This window comes from Lepidochelys kempii, chromosome 1 (genome assembly GCF_965140285.1).
Source record: "Lepidochelys kempii isolate rLepKem1 chromosome 1, rLepKem1.hap1, whole genome shotgun sequence".
NCBI classification, from domain to species: Eukaryota; Metazoa; Chordata; order Testudines; family Cheloniidae; genus Lepidochelys; species Lepidochelys kempii.
In genome coordinates, this window is record NC_136380.1 from 195,360,739 (window position 1) to 195,387,658 (window position 26,920).

Sequence of the window (26,920 nt, forward strand, 5' to 3'; positions counted from 1 at the left end):
GTGCAGCAGATGAGTTAAAAGGGACATGGGATACAGAAGGATGGGGAGAGGACCTGAGGTGAACAAAATGTGACTCTGCTAGAGAGGATCAGTTTAGTATGTCTTTGTTCTGAATTGCTCTTTCCATGCCTGCCACGCTCTGCTCCAGAGCTACAAATAAAAGTAGGGGCAGATTCTGCCAGTGGCACAGGAATAAGGGACTCATTCCCTGTTAACGCTTGACAACTCAAAGCACTCAGCCGGCCTCTGTCTAGCTGAATGAGGCCTTCAGTACATTTCAGCTGCCCTTCCTCATTAATGGTAGCATCTATTCATCCTATGTTGAATTCGTTTGCATCAACAGGCTTCTTCTTTTTCTCCATGCTGCTAGTACTTTGGGCTGAGAGGTGCCTTCCCCCAGCTCTTGTTGCATTCTTCAGAAGGGAAGCAGGATTTCCCCCCACCCCCAGTAGCAGGCTCTCAGCCTAGTAGCATCTTGAACTGTTGAGTCCTCAAGTACTAAATCCCTTCCTTAAATGCTCAGGTAGACCTTGTTTCTAGTCAGGAGAAAAGAGAATAAAGTCTCAAACGCTGAATAAAATCATTTATTGAATAAAGTCTCAAAAGTTGCTTCAAAGTTAGCTACTAAATTGGATTCAGAAAAGTAGTTTGGATTATTTATTGGAAGAGCTTTCAAATTTGTGCAGATATAGACATGGTAAGAGCTGCACTCTAATATCCATGTAACTGTTATAACCCGTTACCATTGCTGTCATCCTGCAGTTTTTTTTTTTTGTCACTACTACTCATTCTGTAACAATGTTCTTATTTCTAAAAGCAATTTCTTTGGGAGGGGGTCGGGAGAACAGCCATATAGTCAAATAGAGCAAGCCACACTCTTTGGCAGTGTCTTAAAGAGCCTTTCCCTTCCTTAGGTTGCTGATGTGAACTCAGCCTTGAGTAGTGATGTCATAGCAGTTATCTGAAGGTTGTTGGCCTGTACAAATTGAACTGGTATAAATGAGCCTTAATCACAAAAACTGCAATCACGGTAGGCACTAAATAGCATACTTGTTAGTCTGAACAGAGGCCAAAGACCATGAAGACAGAACTTCCCATCCATCTCAGAGGTGTTTCCTTCAAGTCAAGATTGGGATCATGTGGGGTGGTTTGCTGTACCTGTTCTGTGGATAAATAGAGGATTTTAATCTTGGAACCAGAGACTCCATCAACTTTCCCGTGCACAAAATTCACTTACAGTAAAAACAAACTAACAAAAAACTCACCACCACACCATTTTGGGAAATAATTTGGCTTGAATATTTTGCATAATAAAATAAAAGGGAGTTTAACAACATCCATTTAATGGAAAATAAGATGTACTAGCATTTGATTGAATCCTTGCAGAAAACTGAGCTTTAGTTTTTGTAGCAAAATCAAACATAATTAAATTAATGTCAGGCTTGAGTTGTGCTGTCTAAATAAGAAAATTTCTTCAATATGGCATCTTATTAAATCTTTTCTCTCCCCCTCACAGAACTATAGTGCCATGGAAAGTGTTCCGGCAGTGCCTTCATGAGATTCATCAGATAAGCTCTGGTTTGGAAGCAATGGCTCTGAAGTCTACCATTGACTTGACCTGCAATGACTACATTTCAATTTTTGAATTTGATATCTTCACTAGACTATTTCAGGTAAGATTCTTAAAATTTTCAGCATTATGGAAGAACTTAGATCTGTGAGTCACCAAATGGACAAAAAAAGTCAGATGGTTGGAAAATAGTGAATGACTCAAACATTAGACCGTGGAACTAACTTTGTTTATTTTTTGTTTTTTGGTATCAAAGCCTATATTTTAAGATACACCCATAAAACAATATGTGCATAGTTTGTGGACATGGCTACCCTAATTGTGATGCAGTTGTGGCAACTCATGCATTTTTTCCTGCATTTAGATTTCTCTCAAACAATATGAGCCTGGGTTGCTCACTTTAGCCTCTCTATATATTGTATATAGGAGTAATTATTAGGATGCAATTCTGGTAAATGAAGTCTATCACTTATTCAGGCATTGGCTGTTTTTCTTCTTTGTCTGAAGTGTACATTGACAATTTAATGAATTGTTTGTGAAAATTATTTTGTTTGTTAAAGATGTGCTCACTGTGAAATCTGGATCCAGATCTGATTTTTTTTTTTTTTTGAACGCCCACAATATTCTGGCGTGTTCATTTCTGGGGATTTGGTATAGTCCATTAAAGGGCTAGGGACCATTTGCAAAAGTTGGATGATAGTAGGGTATGTTGAATCCAGGGCTTTTGTTTCTTTATCATCTCTTACTTTCACCAAGTGAAATTGCCAGAACCAATAAAAGTCAAAGTTAAAATTGTTCAGGTGTAACCCATCTCTGTTTAAGCTCTTCTGAGGCCAAACTCAGAGTCTCAAAACACAATCAAAGCATTCCCCTTACAGAAATAACCAAAATGCATCTTTTATCATTATATTTCAAGACTTTTTTTTATTTATTTATTTATTTTTTACTGGTGCCTTTGCTAGAGCTAGTGTAAAACTCAGCTATTTTGGATTTCAAGGATTTGTGTGAATCTTTGGCTTGTATGGTTTTGCACCTTCCAAGCTTTGCTTTTGAGTTTGGGGTTTGAGTTAAACAAAACATTTCATTGCAAAATTCAGTTGAAACACCTAAACTTTGCCTGGTTTGAATAAGTTTCTATTCCAAACAAAAACTTATTCTGTGTTCAGCAGAAAATTCTGAAACCTTTTTGTTGAAGCTGAACTGGTTTTCAGGCTGGTAACTGTAAAAGGTTCCTGGGGATACCAAGAGCTGTGGGGGCATTGTGTTACCTCTCTGCCTCATTAAGAATGAGTTTTGCTGGCAATTAGACTGTCAGCTGCCTGCCCCTCCAGTTTATCTTCCTCACAAGCAAACCTCTTGAGGCTCTCCCGGCCCAAATGTTGCTAGTAGGTAACAATTGCAGCATTCCAGCCCTCAGAGATATTTCTCTGCAATCCTCAGCCCCTTCTGCTGTGCATTTACAGAATATATTAAGTTTGCTGCTCTTAGAGTCAGTACATCACAATTTATTAAATATACTCTCTTCCCTTCAAACACAGCACTGAATTGGCCTATACTAAAAATAAAACAAGTTCAACAAAAGAGCAAGGATAAAGTGATACCAAGTAAAAGAGATAAAAATAGAGATGGTTACAAGCAAATAAAAGTGAAAACGCGTCTAAAACTTCGTCTAGCAAGATACTGTCTTTGTTCAAATGGGTTCTCTCACCAACCGTCTCCTTTGCAGCTTTTTACGGTCCAGCCAGGCCAGGAGCCAAAGATCAAATCACCTGCTTTATTTTCTAGGTGAAGGATAAAGATGGAGTTGAGACATTGAACAGTAGTGTCCCCTTAATTCTATAGCCTGGGGTGCCTTTTACACTGCTTTGCAGCCAGAACAGCCACTCCTGGCCTGCGCATATACAGCCACCAGCATGTAAAATCACTTCCAGCTATGTTACATGAATGCTGTCCCAGCCATTCATGAATTCCAGACAGGGCGACACCCACATATTCTTCAATTCAAGCCTTGTTCCCCAGAAATGTGCATCTTGCACTGCTCAGTATCCTCTTGGACCATATAAGCTCATAGTAAGTCCATCATTCCAACACTGGGTAATGATTATGCACCAGCCTAAGTAGAGATTCCCAAACACTTCAACCAAACTACACTGGTTTAGATAAAACATTAAAACAAGTTTATTAATTATAGAAAGATAGATATTACATTATTACAGGTAGAGATGCATATAAGTCAGGATTGCTTACAAAAGAAACAAATGGATAAACACAAATTAATTCCTAAACTTTACCAAAGCTCATAGGTTTAAAAGCAAAAAAGGGTTTAAAAGCAAAAAAGGGTTATCTCCCCATCAGCTGCAATACATTTCACATGCTGCATCTCCTTCCAGTCTGGGACCACTGTTCCCTCTCCCCCCCCGCCTTTGTTCTGTGCTTTGAGAGTCATTGTCACGAGCAGAGAGATGGAAGACGGAGAGGGGTTATGTGGCGGTCACTGTCCCTTATTTTCATACTCTCCTTCTTTCTTTAAGGATTAACCCCTGCTGGGGTGTAGATAAACAGTTCCCTTTGTACTTGAGAGTCGAACCATGTCTGGGATGAAATGTAAATTTCTTTTTAACATCTCTCCATTGCTGAAGAATGGCTGCTTAAGGAAATGATAGCCCACTCTATTTTGGTGAAACCTGTCTGGGGTTGCTAGTGTGTCTTTGTCTCTGAAAACTGTTACCCGGAGTTACAACATTTTTCAGTAATGATATAGCAAAATCTCATAATTTTATATGCAGTGATGTTACACACATTTCAACAGGATACTAATATTCAGCAGATTGAGTTTTCACATCACACCTCACAAGGCATACTTTGTACAAAATATATCATAACCTTATAAATATGGTGAACATGGGATACAGGATGTCACAGGAGTCTCTCTCTGTTCCCTAAGGGATTGCCTTTGTCTTACAAGTCAGGAAGGCCTCCTGGGGAATTCAGTCTCCTGAGTCTCTCTAGGGTGAAGGAGCCATGTTAATTCGCTGTCTCTCGAGTTCAGGCAGGTTTAGCTTCATAATTTTGTTTATGGTTAATACGTAAATTGAGGTTAACCCACATTCCTTTACCTAGGACAGATGTGTTTGTCACCTTTACCTAGGCTAGACTGTCAGGTCTTAAACATGTTCCAGTAACATCGTACAGAGAGAATTCATAACTCACATATAAGGTTAATACATGCATTTTACAATGATATTGATATATCAGTGTGAGTAACATGCTAGCTAATACCTCACAAAGCATATTTTGTACAAATACTGCAGCGGTGTTTCAGGTGTGAATACAAGGGTGCCTAGGATCACAGTAAACAAACCCAAACCTTGGCTTGGGGGTTTGATTACAAGAGGTTCTAAGAGGAACACTCCTACTAACTATACCATAAATTAGTATAGTTTGGAGTAATGTACAATTACTCTTTATACGAAAGCTATCCTATTTTTCCTGCTTTGCTTACAAATCTGACACACAGACCTTTTTGCTCTTTTAATTTCTATATATTAACTATAATTATGGAAAGGGAAGGCTGTGAGCTGAGAAATATATTTTGTTCTGGCCCTGCGGTGTCTTGTAGATTGTTAGGAGGTTAGGTTTGGTTAAGAGCTGTTTTGACTCATGAACTGGAGAGCTCTCCTGAAGAATTGTTACTCTGACAGAGAGGGGCTTCCAAAAACCTTCATAACTGACACATTTTATCCCCACTTTCCTAGCACAAGCAGCATGTTTCTAAAAAATGTCACCTGTAAATGGAATTTGCATAAGAGAGAGTTGAACAGTCTCAAGATAGACTGTCTTATCCCGATTTCCCTCTTCTAGTCTCTTCCTTGACACAGGCGCACCCCCAACCCCGCCACAAATCCTTTAGCCACTGAGAGGCACTATTGTCTTTCAAAATGTTGGTTGTTGAACACTCACTTTTTTTATGTTGGTACCTTAAATACCGAAATAAAAGATGTTTTCTTTTGATTGAGGTTATAATCTGACATGTCAGGTGTGCTTCAGTGCCAGCTCTTTGAAGTAATTGTGACTCAAGTGAAGTGGCAATGATGATTCGTCAATACCCTGAAAGTAACACTGTCACTGTTCATCTCGTTCCCTGGCCATAATACTGGTATGACAACTGACAGGATCAAGAAGTGTAGAGTAATAAAAAGGATGACAGTTCAAAAATCAGTGCTCCACTAGACTTAGTCTATTAGTATAATAATGCAGGGTCTTGTTTGAAAAAATAAAGCTGTAACATGCTTCTTTGCTGTGCATTCATACAAACTGTGCAGCTTTCATGAGAGACTTTTGATGCTATTTTGGGGCCCAATTCTGTGAACACTTACTATCAGTCATAACACTTAATAAGTTTACTGGGACTACATATGTTATCAGTGAACCTTGAGATACTGATCCTCCAAAGATCTTACACAAGTGCTTAACTTGACACATTGAAGAACTTTGAAGGACTCCTCACAATGCATAAAGTTATGCACATGTGAAAGTCTTTGAAGGATCAGCGCCTTAAACAGCTATATTAAATCAGATATGTACATTTTAAGTGAAATAGCCTGAAATAATTTCAGTCTTTGTCACAAGTAGTCTTGAGTTTTATTCTAACAATTATCTAATTGGATTTATCATTTCATTCTTTGTATTCTTTTTAGCCTTGGGGTTCAATCTTAAGGAACTGGAACTTCTTAGCTGTGACACACCCTGGGTATATGGCATTCCTAACATATGATGAAGTCAAAGCAAGGTTACAGAAATACAGCACCAAACCTGGGAGGTAAGAGGTTTCACTGATTACTGCTTTACAAATAAACTTGGCTGTCTCTAAAGCTAAGTAATTATACTGGATCCATACTCCTTGGTCACATCCATTTGTTGTCTGGTTCGAGGGGAGCAAATTGATAACTTGATTAGTCAACATCTTTTTTTCCATTTGTCAAAGTAAAACTGTATGATCTCTAATATATAGCAGTTTCTATTATAAAGACTGTAGCTGAAGCAAACTTCAAGCCCTTTTTTTGTAACAGGATGCAGTTTTGCCACCCCGAGTGCTCAAAAAACGAGAGTCAATCTCAAGCTTTTTTTTCTCTGTACCCTCAAGGGCTAGAAACTTTAAGAAAATGCTGAGATTCCCCTCACTTTAAGAAACACACCAAATGTATCTGTGTAATATAAATAAATAGTAACATCTTGAGGCTTGGGATAACATCAGGAGAGCTAGTAACAAGAGGGATGACTGATCTTGCATCTGGGGTTTAAAGTGACAACTTGTGCTGAAATCCAGTGATCCTCAAACTTTTTACTTCATTACCCCCCTTACCTCTGTTTGTGTCCCTCCCCCCCACCCGGAGCCGTGGTCCGGTCCTGCACCAGCTCTGGGGAGAGGAAATGCGGACAGGTGGGGGCGGGGGTTGCGAAGTAAAAAGCTTGGGAACCACTGGCTTTCAGCGCCCCCACTGTAAAAGGTGTTCCAGTGCCACTGTCATAATTTAATTAGTATTACTTGCAATATGTTGTTGTCAAAAGCACATACTTGGCTCATCAGTAATTGTCTGATGTCATAGGAACTGTACATTGACAAGGTTAAAAATGATCAGATTTGTGTGTGTGTGTGTGTGTGTGTGTGTGTAAATTTTAAAAATCTTGTGTTACTATACCTATTGAATTATTCAGCTGAGCTAACTTTCCCTATTTATGTTTATACTTTGTATTATTTGTGTTTTCCCCTTCACTCAGTTTTGGCAAATGCAAATACATGAGTCACTTCATTCTTGTTCAGTTGTTTTCTAGCCAGTGTAGTGTGTCCATATTTCCAATGGAAAAATGGGACACCGCATGGGACTAGCCCAAGCCCGCCCCCCCCCCCCCGCTTTCCCCCATCCCACATGTGGGGCTGATCCGAACCACTTGCCTGCACCCCTCAGCTAGCATCATTACTGAGCCCTGCCTGCTACTCGCATGGGGTTGGGACTGGTGTCACTGCTCGCTCGAGCCATACCCCTGCCTGAGCCCTGCCTCTCTCCCCATCCCTGCAAAGCTCGCATTGCCGCTCATCCCCCTGCACCACTTTTTTGACAAAACTGGGCATTTATCCTGTTTGCTCATGCCCACTGATCACCAGTTAGCAAGGGCAAATGGGACAAATGCCCACTTTTGCCAAAAAAGTCAGGCCAGCCGGGATAGGGCTTAAAAAAGGGACTGTCCTGGCCAGAACGGGACATATGGTCACCCTAAACCAGTTTCACTTTCTTTTTCTCACCTTTCATGTTCTAATGTTTAGGCCCCTAACACTTTAGGGGCACACTTTTATGTCTGACTGAAGAAACATCCTGAAAATTGGCAGGATGAGGAGAATGTCATTGGAAAATAATTTCCAATATTGGGTTTTCTCTTTTAACAAAACCTAAATCATATCTTTTTACCTGGCCTGTAAACGAATCTTGCTTTACCAGTTTAGACAAGTTGATACTGATCTCATGCACATATGATAAAACCCAAATAAAGAGGTCATGATGATTTTCAGAGTAGTGTGCTTTAGTTGATCATTAATGAAGTAAAAATTATGATTGTCGGATTATAAAGGAAAAAAAAGGTCTTTAAAAGTTCATAGATTTTTAAGGCCAAAAGGGATCATTAGATCATCTAGTCTGACTTCCCGTAAAACACAGGCCATAGAATTTCATTGTTATCCCTTTAAAGTGTCCAATAACTAGTGATTAGCTAAAACGTATCTTTCAGAAAGGTATTCAATCTTGAACTGAAGACTTCAAAAGAAAATCTTATCCAAATCTGCTTTAATGTTCCCTGTTGCATAGAATTAATTTTAAGACCAACTTCTCTCTCTCTGATTAGTATCGCTAGGGAACTTGTTAGGTTACTTACGTGAAGTACTGAACCTTCCAGGGAGAAATAGCTGATATAAAGTGAAATTGTTTGCTCACTTTAAAATGTTCTGGCAATTCTGAAGTTTTTGTTCAAAAGCCAGTGAATAGAAACAAGTTACTCGTCCAGTGAAATCTTGGCGTCATTGAAGTCAATGGCTGTTTTGTCATTAACTTCAATAATGCCAGGATTTCACATTTTATATTTATTGTGGAGGAGATACAACTTTAAGCAGTGATATTTCACACTACAAATCTGATCACCTTTCTGTGGCTGGATTTCCTGTTTGAGCAATTAAAAACCTGAGGTGATGTCTGACATTGAAGATTCCATAATTTTTAATAAGAGCAAGAATTTGCTCCTGCATTCTTGCCTATAATTTTCCTTTCTCTTCTATTGTGCAATGTGCTGTGCATGGTTTTTACTCCTGGCTGCCACCTGTTCTACACAAAAGTGGCTGAATTTCAGTCATGCTGTACATATGTTATCAGAGAAGCTCTTTTGAGTACAGTAGTTCAGAGTAAAATAAGCTATATAAACATTGGGGCTGATAAGGATTTTAAGTGAATTTTAAATCAAATTAGGCCTTTTTTATTAAGGAATTTTTCATTAACTGTATTTTCCCCTTAATTTTCTCTTCCTTAAATTTTTCCATTAGGTTGCTCTGCGACTTTTTTATTCTTTTTTGTTTAAGATTTGTGTTTTGGTTGTCTGTATTGCCTGTTTTGAATTAACTTACATATTAATAATGGTATTTTTCCAAAATTAAAAAAAATCCTTTTTGAGAATTACAGATTTTGCAAATGCTTTTTTGTTAACAGACACACAATCCTGCATAAAATTCAGAAAGTGAAAAATCCAACTGTTAATACAAAAGAACTTCCATTTGTTTATCTGAAATATCAATGATATCTTATATTTTTTACAGCTCTTATACATACAAAATGTTCTTGTAATTTTATATAATTTATTATTTGTATTTCAGTAGTGTCTACTGAACCCAAGTGAGATCAGTAATCACATTAGGCCCTTATTTACAAATAGGAGATGATCCTTGCCATGAATAGCTGGCAAAGTAATGCCCTGATCCTAAAAAAGACCTAAGTGTACACATAACGTTATATAATGGGAATATTCAGTTGTAAAGTTAACATATATAAGATTTTACAGGATTGGGGCCTAAGTAGACAACATACCAAAAGTAGTGTAAGGGAACCATTATCCTCCCAATTTTACATGTGGGAAACTGAGCACAGACAAGTTTATATGATTTACCCAAGGTCGCATAGGAAGTCTGTGGCAGAGGTGGAAACTCCGTCCAGATCTCCAGAGTCTCAATCCAGTGCCTTAACCACAATACCACCTTTCCTCTCCATTTGTTTTGCCAAGCATTTTTATTAGAATTGACTTTGTAACTCATTGTCCTCCAGCTACATTTTCAGACTGAGTTGCACTCGACTGGGGCAGTGGGCCATTGGATATGTAACTGGTGATGGAAACATTTTGCAGACTATACCTCACAATAAGCCTTTATTTCAAGCTCTAATTGATGGCAGCCGGGAGGGATTGTGAGTACAAATGATAACTTTTTCATTTTATATAATATTGATGTATTGCTTTGCTAATTCATAATTTAAAGCATCAGAAGTAGTAGATGATATGGCTGTTTTGTAGTTGTTTGGAAATCCATGACTATTACTTTTATTCATCTATAAAACACTTCAAGATAATTCAGTTAACCGAAGTTGACCATATTTTATGGCAGATAAATTCCAGGGGAAAATGAGATTGGGGAGTTATAATTTAAATTTTGTTTAATATAAAAGTCATAAGTGCATAAGCTGATCATGCAATTAGTTCTGCTAATTGCTCCTGTGTAATACTGGACAATGGATATTAAATATATTTGATAGCTTTGCCTATGCTTTATAGGCCAAAAATGTCCCAGATTTTTAATATTTTATTTGTGTGTGTGTGTACGCACGTGCACGTGCGCACCAAACTTCAGGTTTTCTGGGATTTTCCCTGAGAACTTTGATCTTTTTATGAAGGTCTCAAGAATTTAAAAGTTCTGTGCAAAATTGTAACTTTTCTAAGAGGACGTTGGTTCTTTGTGGCGAGTGCCACAAATAGGCATCTGTATCACTCTTGAGGGGGGGAGTGTGTGTTTGTGTTTTTACACTTTGGGATTACTTTTAAAAGTAAATCAGAGATTACTGCTCTACTTCAGCCAATTAATTCTATTCCTAAAAGTATCATTTAAAATTTTGAATGCTAAGTGGTTTTATCTGAACAAAGTATCAGGATTCCTGTCTTGTAAAACAGAAGATGTTTTATTGTTGCTCCTATAACATTCCTAGACAAGAAGTACAGAAAAATAGTTAAGGTTGAGAGTACATAACAGTAATTTAGGGTGAGTGCATTACAGGAATGTTGTAATTATCCCAAATCGAAGTGTTTTAAACCCAGACATGTTAAGGTATGGAAATACCTAGTCGAGAAACCCAGGCAACCTTGAGTCTGCCCTTTAGTGGGACCATACAATAACCATATCGTTATGATTTATCCATTTTAATATATGGTCCCAGATGAGATTAAACTGATTTTTAAAGGGGTGTGTGTGTGTGTGTTTTTAAATAACTCGTGTCCCTATAAAATGTAACTTTCAATGAGATTGAATCCCTGCTTTCGGTATAAAACTCAGCTGAACCTTAACTAACATCAAAATAGTTTTCTTCCTTACCCTACTATTTTAATATCCCTAGCTATTCTCGTTTTAAGCCCATGGTTTCTAAATATAGTTTATTTTCATTATTTACTTAAATATAAACATAGATACAATTTTCTTCCCTTGCTGTCATTTGTGTTCCATTGCGCTGAATTCTCAGCTACATGCATCACACTGAGCAACTAGAACCATGCAGATGGTTTTGAGATCACTGCGACTCTGTGTGGGTATGTGGGCCCAACTAAGCATATTCTGTTGCAAGATGACCTCAGATAGTGCCAAGGATAATTTTAGTATAATTAAGTTCTGTTTAACCAATTGCCAATTGTTAAAAGAAATTGGGAAATATGGCTCAGGAGAAATAAGATACATTTTAATTAATATCTGATGTTTCCCTTATTGGCTAACCATAATTTCATAATTTACTTTAACAATGAAAGTTGTGGGAATATAAATCTTAATAATAATTTGTGTAATTCAGCTATCTATACCCAGATGGACGAAGTTATAATCCTGATCTGACAGGATTAAATGAACCTACTCCACATGATCACATAAAAGTTACACAGGTATGTTGCATGTTATAAATTCTGTTCCTTATTTGCTTGGTGCCCTATCCAGCAGTGATATGTTTTTTTATTAAAATATTAGAGAAAAATTATTGAGATTGTGATTGACAAAAAAGGGGTTTGAGAAAACTGGATGGCAAGTCTTAAAATCTAAAGATGATGGTAATGCAGATGTCTCTTTTGATTTTAACCATGTTTTGGGAGGGGGAAATATTTTCACAGCTGCTAACATTTTCTTTGTGTGCTGAAGGGTTAAGAAGTTTAATATTTTGTAATAGTGATGTGGGAACAGGGAAATAAAGTAAGGCTTGGAAGTCGCTTTGAAGTCTGAATATCCAACTGTATAGAGCTTGCAGAAAGAAAATACATGGGGTATTATCAGAAGGTTACCATTTCCTAGTGTGTGTCTTCTTTCCCCTATGTGCTATACAAACTGGAGGGAATTCAGGGGAAAGGAACACATTATTAAAAGGCTGGAGGGAATGGCATATTTGGGAAACTTAATACCTGAATATATGTATAGTTTGGATAGGCATTGGCATGACACCAGTCTGCAGATATTTGAAACTAGAGGAAAGGGAATGGTACCCCTTTGTACCATGGTACACAATTAGAAGGAAAGGAAGATTATAGGCTAGTTATTAGGAGAATCTTCCTGACAGCAACTTCTATAAACTTTGGGATAGTCTCCGGGGAAGTTGTGGAAGTGCTGGAAAGCTTTTATATTGACCAGACACAACTTTATACAGTGTTTGATGAAATATTCTTCTGTTGGCTGCAGAGGAAGGCCCAGATGACCTGCTAGGTCTTTGGCAGTTCTAAATGCTGTTTGCATACCACGTTTACAGAATTTACAGGAAGAAAAATGTTGTTTGCAACACACTGGATTAGTGGGAACTCATTATTAAAATGTCTATCCCTGAGTAGGAGACTATCTAAAATGATTGTGTGGAAACTTCCAGAAGGCTGACACCCTCCTTCTCCTGTTTATGCTAATGTTGAAATAATACAGACTAGGGCTATGCAGATGTTTTTATGTGCGGGAAAAGGCCACCTGGCCCAAAATTCTTGCCCTTTTTGATTAAGAACCCCCTACTGCTCTTCTGCATAGTTCCTCCCTTCTCCAAAGGTCAGTGAAGTTAAGGACAAATCCTTACCTCTTATTCTAGCTCATTGCTCGGCTCTGGCAGCTGGAAATCTGGTTTAACTGACTGCTGCTGATTCCCCTGGTATGAGGGAATCCTGAGGTGGCATAAATCCAGCATAGCTGGCTCTATTCTAGAACCCTCCCAGTCACCTTCTCCAGTACTGTACTGGGGATGTGGCTGGAATGCTGCTGCTGCTGCTAATGGGATCCCTTCAAGCATACCTAACTGGTATAGTTGAGAGCAACACTGGGGTTCCTAGAAACTATGACACAGGTGATTTAGAACTGGCTCCAGGAGCAAGTTGCTGCTCATGGCTCATCTGTGGGGAAGCACCACAACTGTGCTTGGTGTATACTGGCTGCAGCTGAGAGTCTGGGGCACGCTCTTTACTTTTTCTCACTACCTTATTCCATCTGCTATTGCCATCTGACTTGGGTCTTTAATTTATTCCATTGCTCCTAAACTTGTGTACCTCCTTTTCTCAGTATTAAAAACTGTATCACAGTGTAAATAATTTGCCTGCCAACCTTCAAACCCTTTCTCAGTTCTGGAAGCTTTTGCTACATCTGTTTTTCATCTATTATATATAAAGATTTCAGGGTTGTCTTATCTTGTCTGTTTTATCACTCTGAAGATAGAATGTCCGTTGAGTCAGTGTGAAGCGATGGAAACTGCTACCAGCATGGCTGAGAGTGTTTTGTTCAGCATATCACCAGGTTTAATCATCAGTGGGCTTTGTGGTCTGTTTACAGTTTTTAATTTCACAGTCACTTTGACCTTAAGTATTACACCCGGGTTGTGAACAGCTGCAGTAAGGCATGTATCTATGCCATGCCAAGAGTCCTAGACCAATGTGATATCAGAGGTAATTCAACCAATCACCATGCTCACTTTACAGCCAATTTACACGCAACAGTTGCATTGGTTGTATGAGCGAGACTGCACAAAGGATGGATTACTTGGCCCAACGGCCATAGTTTTCCAAAACCACCCACAGAACCGCACAACATACCTCCATATATATATAAAACGTAGCCCCTAACCACAGTGCACACCCCACATTCCCCACCTGCACAAATCAACACAGAATTCCCCAGCACAACCCCAAGACACAAACCAGCATAACCCCCACACAGTAGCCCCCCACTGCAGCGTGCCCCTTTATTTGCCACCTGCACAAATCAACACAACCAGGACCCACAATAGCCCCTTACCGCAGCACACACCTCTCATTCGCCACCTGCACAACTGAACAGAAACCTCCCAGGGCAATCAACACTCTCCCAGCACAATCTGAAGATACAAATCACCTGAACACACACAGTGACCCCAAACACACACACACACACACACACACACACTCCCTCACTGCAGCACACACCCCTCATTTGCTACCACGGCAAATCAACACAAACTCCCCAAGCACAACCCTCCCCAGACACAAATGAACACAACCACACACACAGTAACACCAAATACATGTAGCCCTTCACCTCAGCACACACCTTTCATTCGCCACCTGCACAAATCAGCAAAAATCTCCCAAACTACACACACTTGCCCAAGTCATCAGTTTACAGTTTGTTACAGTTGGCTGCCTGCCCCAACAGCACAGCGAGCATACATAATACTTCCAGACACACACACAGCCATAAAATTGGCATGCTCGTTATCCAAATAAGTTTATGGCTTCATGGTAAGTGAGTTACTGGTATTACAATAGCTTGTAGTGGCCTCTACTGGGATCAGGGCCCCATTATGATGATTACTGAACAAATACACAGTGCTAGAAAGAGACCCTTCCCCCAAGAGCTTCCAATTGAAATAGACAGGTGGTAGGGGATGAGGTAAATGCCATTTAGAGAGTCTGTGCCATCAGTTATTGTTCAGTAGCATACAAGAAATGAAGTTCAGTCACCATTCCCAAATAGATGGTGAGCACATCACCATAACCACCAACAACCAAATGGCACCCATGTTGGCACTCCTATGGGGAGGCTAAGGACTGAATGAGATGTGAAGAATGAGCTTTTCTTGTTATGCTCAAGGGTGGTCTCTCTGTATGTGTGTTGAGGCACATGAGGGCAGATTGAGGAAGCTCATGTTTCATTGACCATACTGTATCTGTTCTCTGGATAAATAAAGGAATTGACTTCTTGCAGCTGTCAGTCTAGGAGTTTGCACCAGCATTAGGTTCACACTAAAAATAAAATATATAAAAATCACTGTTACTGTGACTCATAATTTACCTCCTGTTCATCCTCTCCCCTGTGACCTCCAGACCCTTGTTCATTTTCCTCTTCTAAATTACAAACAAGGAAGGCAGTATTCTTTCCTTGGCATTGAAATGACTGTTGAGAAAGGCACAGCCTCCTGTATTTACTGATTCCATTACAGGTCACAGTTTCCCAAACTCCAAGCTGTGGATTGATGGAGTTAAAGCAACCTCAAAGCTACTTACACATGTAATATCTGAGAGCCAGGAACAGAGCTGTGCAATCCAGTGGTTTTTCATGTTTCTGATTTTATTAATGATACTTATTAGATTTTTCTCCCCCCCCACCCTGTTAAATTTTCCAAAGTAACTTGTTCTAAAAGTTGATGATGGAGTTAATAAATGTTTCTTTTTTTATAATTTGAATATATTTATAATAGTGAGCTAGTTTAGAAACACAAGTTTTACTGATAATGTTTATAGAAATGCCATTAGAAGAACAGATTGTATTTTTTAAGAAGCAAAAAAAATAGGATTGTGTGAAACCTCCGTTTTGCTGTCAGATGTTACAGTAGTGCTGTGTACTGCTAAGAAAGGTAAGCCACATGGGAAGTTCAGTATAATGTGCTTGCCATAAGTAGAATTTAAGCATATTTCATTGTTTACTGATCATACTAGTGATACTGACCTTGACTTTCTCTTGTTCCAGGAACAATACGAATTGTACTGTGAAATGGGTTCCACTTTCCAGCTGTGTAAAATCTGTGCAGAGAATGATAAAGATGTGAAGATTGAGCCTTGTGGACATCTCATGTGCACTTCTTGTCTTACAGCATGGCAGGTAAAGTCCTAATTCAATCAGCAGACAATAAGGATGGATTGCTTTATTATTCCTCTTGCTGTTTTCAGTATGTCTTGGCCATTCACCTCATCCTTCTCTAGCATTTAGTAAAGTCACAACCAGCGATACGCTTTTAAAATGGTAAACTAGTAACATTTATGGGCTTAATTCTTGCACCTGGGAAAGCTAATACAGGAATCCTTAGAATCTGAGCTGGAGTGGCCTGGTGGCTGCATTTGTTGATTGCTGCTATTGGAAACCTTTTGCCAGATCAGGGCCTAGTGAGGAGATGAATGCTGGGACCCTGGTTGCCCACTCAACCACATGGATTGCTTTATGAAGTGAGCTGAGGGAAAGGTGAGGGCAGGCAGCAGCTGGGAGTTATATGATTGACTATACAGGGATTTGTGATGCATGAGGTCTTTATAGTGTTCCCTAGTGATCAGCTCGCTTGAATGAGGGGACAAAATGTGTTTGAGTGTGTTTAACCACTAGGTCACTGGTTCAGATTGCACTCATGATAGTCATAACATATTCACCTTCCGATAGTGATTGGCCTGTGAAAAATGAGTTCATGATCTCGGTCCACTTCCAAGTGGATAGTGCCAGCATCACAAAAACCCACCTCCACAGCTTTTTATCACAGTTGTTGGCCATCGGTGACATTATCCTCTCACTTACAGAAGTGAAGGTGCTGGAAAGAGTTTGTGGTGGCACAGTTTGGGGAGGTGTGTCCAGCTCCTGCCCACGCTAGATCAGTTCTGTGGAAAAAGAGCATAAGGTGCCTTCCGTTCAGCATAATTAACAAGCAGGATGATTTAAGCAATTGCAGAGAGAGCAGTTTGCAAACCCCTTAAAAATGCAGAGAGGTTATTCCTCATTACAGATCGGCGCTTTAGGATTTCTCCTGATGGTTCTTTTGAAAATGAATCTCTTCAGTATTACTACTTTGGGCAAGTTGCCTCACCTTTCCTCTGCCTCTGTTTTGCTGTTACTTAATGTGTGTGTACACGGTGTACCACAATGAGGTGCCAATCTTGGGGTGCAGCTGTAATACAAATAATGAATAAGAAGAATAGAAATAGAGGCCCTGATTCTTATCTCATTTTCATTGGTTTTATGCCAGCATACCTCCACTAACTTCAGTGGAGCTCCTTCTGGCTCAAAACCTGATCAGAAATCTTTTTCAGATTCCCATCTGAAGTGTAATCATTAGCAAGCCAACTCTTAATGAAAAAATGAGCGTTGGGTTTGTCTTCCATTAGCAATTACATTTTCAATTTAATCAAACTTCATTGCAGATTTAACTCCTGTATAATTAATGAGAAGATGAAGAAACATACTGTAGCAATGTCAGTTGTTACAGGCTGCCAGTGGGTTATTGTTTAATTGCTGTCATAATGGCTCATTAGACATGCCTCAGGAGAGATTTCCAATACTTTTTTGCCTCTCAGTGAAACATCTGTGTTATGTAATAAATTGAATAAGCAACTTCAAATCTTCATAGAATGCTAAACATGATACAGTGGAAGTCAGTTTGCAACAGTCTTTTATTTAGGAATCTTTAATTTAGCTTATTACTTTTACATTACACAGACAGTCAGAGCGTCATTAACAATTCTTTCCCCCCAGAAAACTATTTTTTCTGAACTGTAATAATCTGTTCTGTTAGGAGTGTATATGTATAGAAAATTGCATTATTCTGCATCATGTCTAAACTTATGCAGATTATGGGAGCTGCATATTTGGTTTTTGCAATAACATAGCTATGTACATGTATATGCATGGGTAGGTATATTTTGACGTGTGTATGCCTGTAGATATCACTTCTTGGTTTCATTTACTGCTTTAGCATGCAGAGCTCAGCTGATGGTAATTTTATTTTTGTGTTACTAGACATGAGTTAATATTTTGGAAAAGTTGAGGGCAGACAGGCAGTCATGGAAAATGGAATTCTCTGACAAGCCAAGTACAGTACAAGCAGCATAAATAGAAGCCTCCTAGCGCTGCCATTTTAGCATGCACTAACCCTGTTCTGTAGGGCTACTTCTATGATATAACTGTGCAAGGGAAAACAGCCCTAGGAAGATATTGCTGTTGACTTTAAAATGGTAACCACTGTACGTCCATATAGTTCATGGTGTCTCTTCTCAGACTTTCAACAATGATGACAATTGTGATGGTTTCTTTTGTGATATGGCCACAAGTGCTATAAGAAGTAATTAGTTCAACTTATTTCACAAAGGCAGCCCAATGGTACTTAGATGACAATTTACATTCAACACAAATTGGATTCGATTGAAACCAATGTTCTGAAGGTGAAAGGCTACATATTTCAAGGCAGTTTCCTTAGCTGATTATTTCTGAGGTACACCGTACTTGTGTCTCATGGTATTACCATTTATGTAAAAAATTTTCTGTTATAACTTACTGATTGCAGTCAGAAATATGTTCAATTTTAGGGTCTCTAGGGACCCTGTTCAGGAAGATATGTAAGGACACCCTGAACTTCAAGTACATGAGTAGGGCCATTGATTTCAATAGGAGAACTCCCTGTGCTTGAAGGTAGGTGTTTAAATACCTTCCTGAATAGGGGTTTGTATGCTGAATTTGTAAATGCTATGAGCGTGTATTACTTTGTACAGTATATTAATATTAAAAGTTTTCATAAAAAATCTTTGCTCATATTCAGCATCACAACGGTCATGTGCAGTTTTGTACATGAAAAATATTGACACTTTGTACTGTTTAGTTAGCTTGGCAAAGATAAACTAGTTTGACCGGAAGCATCCCCTGACTAGGTGAGGCACATAGTGTGTCTACAGTCCACTGTGCAAACTGCTGACATTGGTAGGTAGCAAAGAAAACAGAGTAGTAATTAAACTTTGTTTTTGCGGGGGGGTCTGCTCTGCAACATTTAGTTGACTAGAAAAGTAAAAGAAATACATGATGGATCCAACCACAAAAGAGATTCCCCTGAAATGAAGTTAGGTTTAAACCAGGGGTCTCAAAATCCTGCAGGCCGCATGTGGCCCTAGTGTATTTTCTGTGGCCCGCCAGCTCCCTGTGGCACCCTCGCTCCCCCCAGCATTTACCTAGAGTGGCTCCGGCCCGGCGCGCACCAGGGGCAGGGCAGGCTCCCTCCCTGCCCCCGTGCCGCTCCGGGAAGTGGCCGGGACCTGGGGGAGGGGGCACAGGGGTCTGTGTGTTGCCCTGGCTGCTTTTCCAGGTACCTCCCCCGAAGCTCCTATTGGCTGCAGTTCCCTGTTCCCAGCCAATGGGAGCTTTGGGGGAGGTACCTGGAGGGGTGGCCAGGGCAACACACAGACCCCTGTGGCCCCAGCCCCTACCCCAGGTACTGGCCGCTTCCCGGAGCGGCCCAGATGCAGGGCAGGCAGGCAAGGAGCTTGCCCTGTCCCTGGTGCGCACCAGGCCTGACCCGCCCCTGAACCTCTCCTGCAGCTGAGCCCCCTGCTGTACTCCACACCCCTCCTGCATCCTGACCCACCCTGCACCCCTGCCCTGAGCCCCCTAACACACCACGTACCCCTTCTGTACCCCCTGGGGGCACGGAGGGGGCAGAGTTGGGGTGGGGATTTCAGGAAGGGGTTGGAATGGGGGCAAGGAAGGAGTGGGAAGAGGGGGGGCAGGGCGGGGCATCACAGAAGGGGTGGGGTGGGGGTGGGGTCAGGACAGCAGGGGGTGGTGGTCAGTGGTGTGCCCTCGGGCCAATGTACTAGTCCTCACGTGGCCCTCGTGGTCATTTGAGTTTGAGACCCCTGGTTTAAGCAATTTGTTAGGGTTTTGGGCCCTAGTACTGATGTCAGCCCAGTAAATCAAGAACTGTGGGGGATACTATCTCAAAAAATAGGCCAAGGATGAAAGTCTTTTATTTATTTTATTTATTTATTTATCTAGCATTAAAGGATAAATATACAGGCTTGCTTTACATAACTCTGCTAAGTTGGTGAGTAACATGCCTACTCCCCATAGTTAGTAATTAATGGATTGGATCTTCAGATACAGAAGTGAAATTCAGGACGAAGCTTGTAAGTGGAAGCGCTTGGGGGAAAAGTTACTGCAGACATGAAGCAGCTACTCTAGTTTTCTTGCCTTAAGGGGTGGTACACTGATAGACTGTAAAGCATTCGTCAGGGTACTAATGATGACAGACTATAGGCTACAGTAAAGTATTGCCAGATAAAATAAGGTCTGTTCTTTCATCCTTAAGAATTGAATTGAGCTTGCTTGAAATTTCAGGATAATTTTTTGTAAACTGTGAGTTAATACTGATGCCCTTATCGCTCTTCCGCCAACGCTGCATCTAACATTACAAATAAAAGGTGTCAAAATTATAGACAGGAAGCTCTGAAACCTTGACATAATTTCTGAATTTAAATCAAATTAGTTTTGACTTCTACAGTTCAGATGAAGATCTAAATTAATACAACGCAGTAGTGGTCACATATGCATCGTGCCAGTCAAAAGCAATTTTTTTTTTGTAGTTAGTTTTACTGCTTCTCTGTAAGATGTGATCTTGTCCATTAGAACTTAAAATATAAAATAAAATATATAAAAATAAAGGGCCAAATCTTCCTTGCTTTACTCACCAATGAAGTCTGTGGGATTACTAGGCAAACCGAATTTGGCTTTTTGAAAGCCACTTGGCATACTACCTTGGCATTTCTTAGATGTTTTATCAAAGATTTTGATGACGGACACACAAAAATCACGTGTATGAAAAGCTCTTGACCTAATTTCGTGCAGAGCTAACAAACACTTCTGTTCATGTGTTTGTTAACAATGCAGTCAAACATCCCGAGAACTATGGTTTTGGATTTTCTGATGTCTATCTGTGAATGAGCATTGAAATGTAAGCCTAAAAGGCAAAGTGTTATATTTGGCATTTGGGTGGTTTTAAGCTAACATTTTAAAGAATTATGTTTTGATTATTTTATTTAAAAGTCAACTTTAAAAAAAAAAACTAATTTGCAATAATGACCATGTTAATATATATAATGTATAGGATTATATAAATATATATTATATTTATAAATATATAAAAATAAAATTCAGGCCACTAGTGGAATAAATTACTTTGTCCAGTAAAATATCGGTGGACCTGTTTCTGATTTGCACCAAGACCTCTTTACACGTTGCCAGAATCCGGTAAAGGGACCTTAGCATAAACAAGAATATTACCCTCTATCTAAAAGAATACTTTTGTTTTTGTGCAGGAATCCGATGGTCAGGGCTGTCCTTTCTGCCGATGTGAAATCAAAGGAACTGAACCAATAATTGTAGACCCTTTTGATCCAAGGGATGAAAACTCCAGGTGCTGCAGTATTATAGATAGTTTTAGTATGCCCATGCTAGACTTGGATGATGATGATGACAGAGAAGAATCTTTAATGATGAATCGGTTGGCTTCAGTACGAAAGGTAAATGTTTAACAGGTGCATCATGTGGAATCAAATACGTTTGTAATCTGTAGTAAGTGAGTAGTGTAACTGCACTTTAAAAGTTCTTGTAGTTTACTGAATAGATCTCAGGATGGTGAAGCACTATGCATTTCATAACAACTGTAGCCATAAAAATAAATCAAAACGAGTAGAATATTCTTGTTTGTTGAATGGGGAAAATGGGTTGTCTTCTCTTTTTTTGTAAATTGGGTTAACTCATTTGAGTAAAGTGGAGCTACATCAGTTTATACCAGTTAAGAATCTGGCCCTGTTTTGGTATTAGGCTTTTTTAAAAAAAAAATCAACTTAGAAATTATTTGTAGCAGATTTGTCTTTGGCTCTTCTCCCCCTTAATCGTTGAACTTGGTTGGAATCCTCTGTACTCGTTTTTGGTATAGTTGGCTGGATATTGTGAACCTTTTTGCTTTTTTATTTACACATTTATGCAAATTTACTTTAAATTGGTAGTATTCAGATTTCATTACTATACTGTGGTCCAGGTCAGATACTGTCATGGAATGGAATGCTATCTTTTTTGCATCACTGTCTCTTTTTTTTTTTTTACAATGTGCTTTTCATACAAAGCCCTTGTACAAAGGCCACATACTAGCTCAAATATTCATTTTGGAATTAGTTCTTCAACCTATAACATCTTAATTTATCATTTTCCAATCATTGTGTTTGCTTCTATTAAAGAGCACTCCATTCTTTTATCCCAGAATGTACGTCAATCAATGTCCTCATTTACGTACAGTATGTTTTGGGTTTTATCTGCCATTTCTGATACTCTTCCAGACCTCTTGTGTCAGAAACACCATTATCTCTCTATGTTGAAAAACTGCCTGATGTTAGAAACCTATTCACCATCCACCTCTCTGCCTTTTTATTGCCAACCATACCCTAACCTCTGTATGTGGTACTAAAGAACTTTTAGCCTTAAGTTGATCGGCTTTCATAATGTTACTTTTATGACCAGGTATAATACAATAAACTTTTATCAGAGATAAAGTGATTAAAAAACAATCACAAACGATTAAGTACCCTACAGTAGTATATAGTACAGTGAAGAGCAAGCATAAACTAGATTAGTTAATTTGAATAGTCCGTGTTCAGCATTTCACTCTGTTGCTTTAAAACTATTTTAAAAGCTTTCAAATTCATCCTCCCCACTGCCCATGAATCTTACTTTACATTCAGCAAAGGGCAGATGCTAATCATTTTAGTTCTGAAGGCTGGAAACATTGTCTTTCCAAAGTGACTCCAGCCTTTTCCATTCTTGTTTGCCCCAGAACTTTCAAGTGGCAAATGCAGAATTGTAAGGTGTGTTGGATGAATTTCAGACCAATGTTCCCTCCTGATCTGGAAGGTGTTCTTGCAACTGAGGCCTCTGCTTGGATTCAGTGCCAGTTAAGGGGTGTAAATACCCTTTTTCCCGAGCTTTAGCACTTGCTCCGTCTTCCTGGGTTGCAGAGCCAGAGACAAGACATGGTCCAACCGCTTTTATGCAGTAGTCCCAAACTAAATCAATACAGCTGCTCCAGGAACAGTCTGGAGTGTTACCCACACAGTTCTGGAGCAAGAGAGACGGGGGGTCCCAGGGTCCTGTGAGGTTGTGGGGGGACAGCTTCAGGATTTATACAGAGCCTTTTGGTATTGCTCTTTCAAAAGTTTGTCTCTCTCTTCAAATCACTTCATATTCAACATTTCTTCCGAGCCTGTTAGAAGGAACACTTTTCCCTGTGGCATTTCATAGGTTTTATTCTTTTTGCATTCTTTTTTTGGTTTCAGTAAGTGCTTTTTAATGTGTTTGAGGCTACATGATGGCGCTGTCCCTCATGGCTCTGTTGCACAATGTCACTTGTGTTGCTTGTGCAGTGGAGATGAGATGGTAAACTCATTCATTAGTTCTTCCAGCCAATCCATGCATGTGCCTTCCCATATTCCAGAGGTAAGTGTCTTAGAACAGTGTGGCGGGTTGGATCACAGAAACCCTCTTGGGACTGCCATCTGATGTGCCAAGACTACTTCTGCCCTGCTTTCCCTGCCAGCTTGGGACTTCAGCAGCCTGTCTTGTTGAGCCAGGCACACCCCTCTGCTCCAACACAGACCCAGAGTCTGAACCACATGCCCCAAAGCTGCCGACTTAACTGAAAGCAACTTAAAAAATGTCCCTGTCTTTAACACTCAGATGCCCAACTCCCAATGGGCTCCAAACCCCAAATAAATCCATTTTACTCTGTATAAAGCTTATACAGGGTAAACTCCTAAATTGTTCGCCCTCTATAACACTCATAGAGAGAGATGTACAGCTGTTTGCACCCCCAGGTATTAATACATACTCTGGGTTAATTAATATGAAAAAAGTGATTTTATTAAATACAGAGAGTAGGGGTTAAGTGGTTCCAAGTAGCAGACAAAACAAAGTGAATTACCAAGCAAAATAAAATAAAACACGCAAGTCTAAGCCTAGTACAGTAATAAAACTGAATGTAGATAAAATCTCACCCTCAGAGATATTTCAATAAATTTCTTTCACATACTGGATGCCTTCCTAGTCTGGGCACAATCCTTTCCCGTGGTACAGCCCTTGTTCCAGCTCAGGTGGTAGCTAGGGGATTTCTCATGATGGCCCTCCATTTGTTCTGTTCCACCCACTTATATATATCTTTTGCACAAGGTGGGAATCCTTTGTCCCTCTGGGTTCCCACCCCTCCTCAATGGAAAAGCATCAGGTTAAAGATGGATTCCAGTTCAGGTGACATGATCACATGTCACTCTAAGACTTCATTACCCACTTGCCAGCACACAGGTATACAGGAAAACTTACAAGTAAAACAGAGCCCTCTACAGTCAGTTGCCCTGGTTAATGGGAGCCATTAAGATTCCAAACCACCATTAATGGCCCACACTTTGCAGAACTACAATAGTACCTCAGAGTTATATTTCGTATTTCTAGTTTCAGATACAAGAGTGATACATTTATACAAATAGGATGACCACACTCAGTAGATTATAAGCTTTGTAGTGATACCTTACAAGAGACCCCTTGCATGAAGCATATTCCAGTTACATTATATTCACACTCATTAGCATATTTTTATAAAATCAGAGAGTGCAACGTCGTAAACAGCTCATGTGTATTTCCAGAAAATTGAAAAGCCGCTTATAGGCACTGAAACTGATTCTACTGTTGTTCACATCTCTGTGGCTGAACCGTGACCTCCCATTCTTTGTCTGCTCCTAGAAATTTAAAATCACTATGATCTGTTTGCTTTTTGCAGTGCATCACATAAGGCAGTAAAGATTTTCTTCTTACTGCTGTAGAATATTGCTGTATTGGGATGCTTGCTTTCTTTAACTAAGACTGTTTTGTTTTTTCTATTGTCTTATTATTTCAATTTGTTGGTTGGCCTCCCAGCATATGTGATTTTTTTTTTTTTTTTAAACAAACCTACATTGTTGATCCAGAATCCTGCAAGTTTAGGGTACTTATTTTGAATATGAAATGCAGCAGCATAAATCTAGCTCTTACTACTTCATTCACACATGCTCATTTATTACGGGGATTTGTAAGGGCTGCCTCTCCATAGCTCCCTATTTGTGCACCATTAAATTAAAGCACAAACACATCATCCCTGAAAAGCTAATAAATTGACTCTATCCTAAATCACACGCTGGCCAGTAAAGCTCACCGAGCTGAGAACGCTGCAGTTATTTTATTTTTAAACTATCTTGCCTCATGTCCTGGCAGTGGCCAGATGTGGGCTGTGATGGGCACACCAGATGAGGCAACTTTCACAGCTATGTCCACTCCATTGGGAAGGCTCATCTGCCCTGGCATTCAGCCCTGAGGATGAACAGCAAGAGTATTCTGTTCGATGGCTAATGTCCTGGTGGTGTATAGAAGGAGAGCCAGTCTTAGAGCTAAGCACAGTCAGGATGAAGCTCATGAATTGCACTTGGAAGCATATTAGGAGATAGCATAGACCAGGGATGGCCAACCTGAGCCTGAGAGGGAGCCCGAATTTACCTATGTATGTTGCCAAAGAGCCTCAATAATACATCAGCAGCTCCCACTCCCAGCACCTCCTGCCTGCTGGTAGCCCTACCGATCAGCACCTCCACCTCCCTCTTCATGCCTCCTGCCTGCCGTGATCAGCTGTTGTGCAGTGTATAGGAGGCTCTGGGATGGAGGGAGGAGGAGCAAGGATGCAGCAGGCTCAGGGGTAGGGGCAGTGGCCTTGGGGCAATGGGTGGAGTGGGGGCAGGGCCTGGGGTTGAGCAGTGGAAAATTGGCGCCTGTAGCTCCAGCCCCGGAGTCACCACCTGTGCAAGGAGCTGCATATAAACTTCTGAAGAGCCGCATGCACTCCGGAGCCACAGGTTGGCCACCCTGGCATAGAACATGAATCACAAATGCTATATGCTCATATCGTCCTGCTCTGAGAAAGGATGGATGGCTATGTTCATCATTTAAATGAAGCTCCTGAATGGTCTCCTTTGGGAACTCTGAATAGAGCACATTGCTGTTGTTCAGCCTGTGTACTGTGACAAGGTCTGCAGTCTCTGGCCAGCCAGAGATGATAAACACTGGGAACTGTTTTTGGGGAATCTGCTAAGGCCTCTAAACTGAGGCAGTAGTAATTATAGCCTTTGTCATTCCCTCAAGATATATTTTCCTACCCACCATTGTCAGCTCCATCTTATCTGTATTGAAGGTAAGTCATCTGTCTGTCTTCCAAAGCCCTATCTCAGATGGGCACGGTGGAAGCAAAGAGAACACAGCATCATAGTTGAGTAAGGAAGCACCGAGTCGAGTGTCAACAGCATGTTGATGATACTGCAATGCAGAATTGCTCACCATGACCTAGCAACTTTGATATACATGTTTCGACCAGGTGCAGGTGGGAAGATAAAATTCCCCCAGAACCCCTCGATAGAGATCCTTTGGGGAAGAAGAGTAGTTGCTTATCACAAATCTTCTTGGTCATCCTAAAGGAATGAGTGGAATAAACAGTTCACTTTTTTGTGGATCCCAGTCATCTTAGCTAGGTACAGGAGAGCTCCTATTTTTCCAAACTAATTGGATATTGAGAAATTCATAATTTGAAAAGGTTTATAAAATTGAACATCTCAAAATTACAGCAGGTGCGGTGCATAAGCCATATGATGCTTTACATCACTTTCTTCATATTCTTCGAACCATTGCAAGGTAATTTCCAATTGCATTGAAGGCACTGGAATGTGAAGGAATGTTTATCAACATCAATTTTGTCATGCAATTATTATTCTTTCCTTTGGAGAAAAAATGCTTCATATAATTGGTCTTTTGTGAGATTGGTGTTCGTAAAATTGAGGATCTACTGTATTGCAAACGAATCGTCAGCATCAGTTGTACTAAAGTCTGCTGAAAGATCCAATAAAATTTGTGTGTCCACCTAGTCAGTCTGTCTCTCACCAGGA

General features: G+C 40.0%; 1 protein-coding gene across 4 annotated transcripts in view; it reads left to right on the forward strand.

Annotated features, from left to right (window-relative positions):
* Positions 1-26,920, forward strand: part of CBLB (Cbl proto-oncogene B) — a 194,754-nt gene that overhangs the window by 102,971 nt on the left and 64,863 nt on the right. For all 4 annotated transcript variants that reach the window (XM_073306566.2, XM_073306576.2, XM_073306585.2 and 1 more), the window contains exons 5-10: positions 1,517-1,673; positions 6,268-6,389; positions 9,925-10,062; positions 11,704-11,791; positions 15,864-15,995; positions 21,233-21,436. In XM_073306566.2, the coding sequence (XP_073162667.2) occupies positions 1,517-1,673; positions 6,268-6,389; positions 9,925-10,062; positions 11,704-11,791; positions 15,864-15,995; positions 21,233-21,436 (841 nt within the window). The remainder of the gene's footprint in view (positions 1-1,516; positions 1,674-6,267; positions 6,390-9,924; positions 10,063-11,703; positions 11,792-15,863; positions 15,996-21,232; positions 21,437-26,920) is intronic.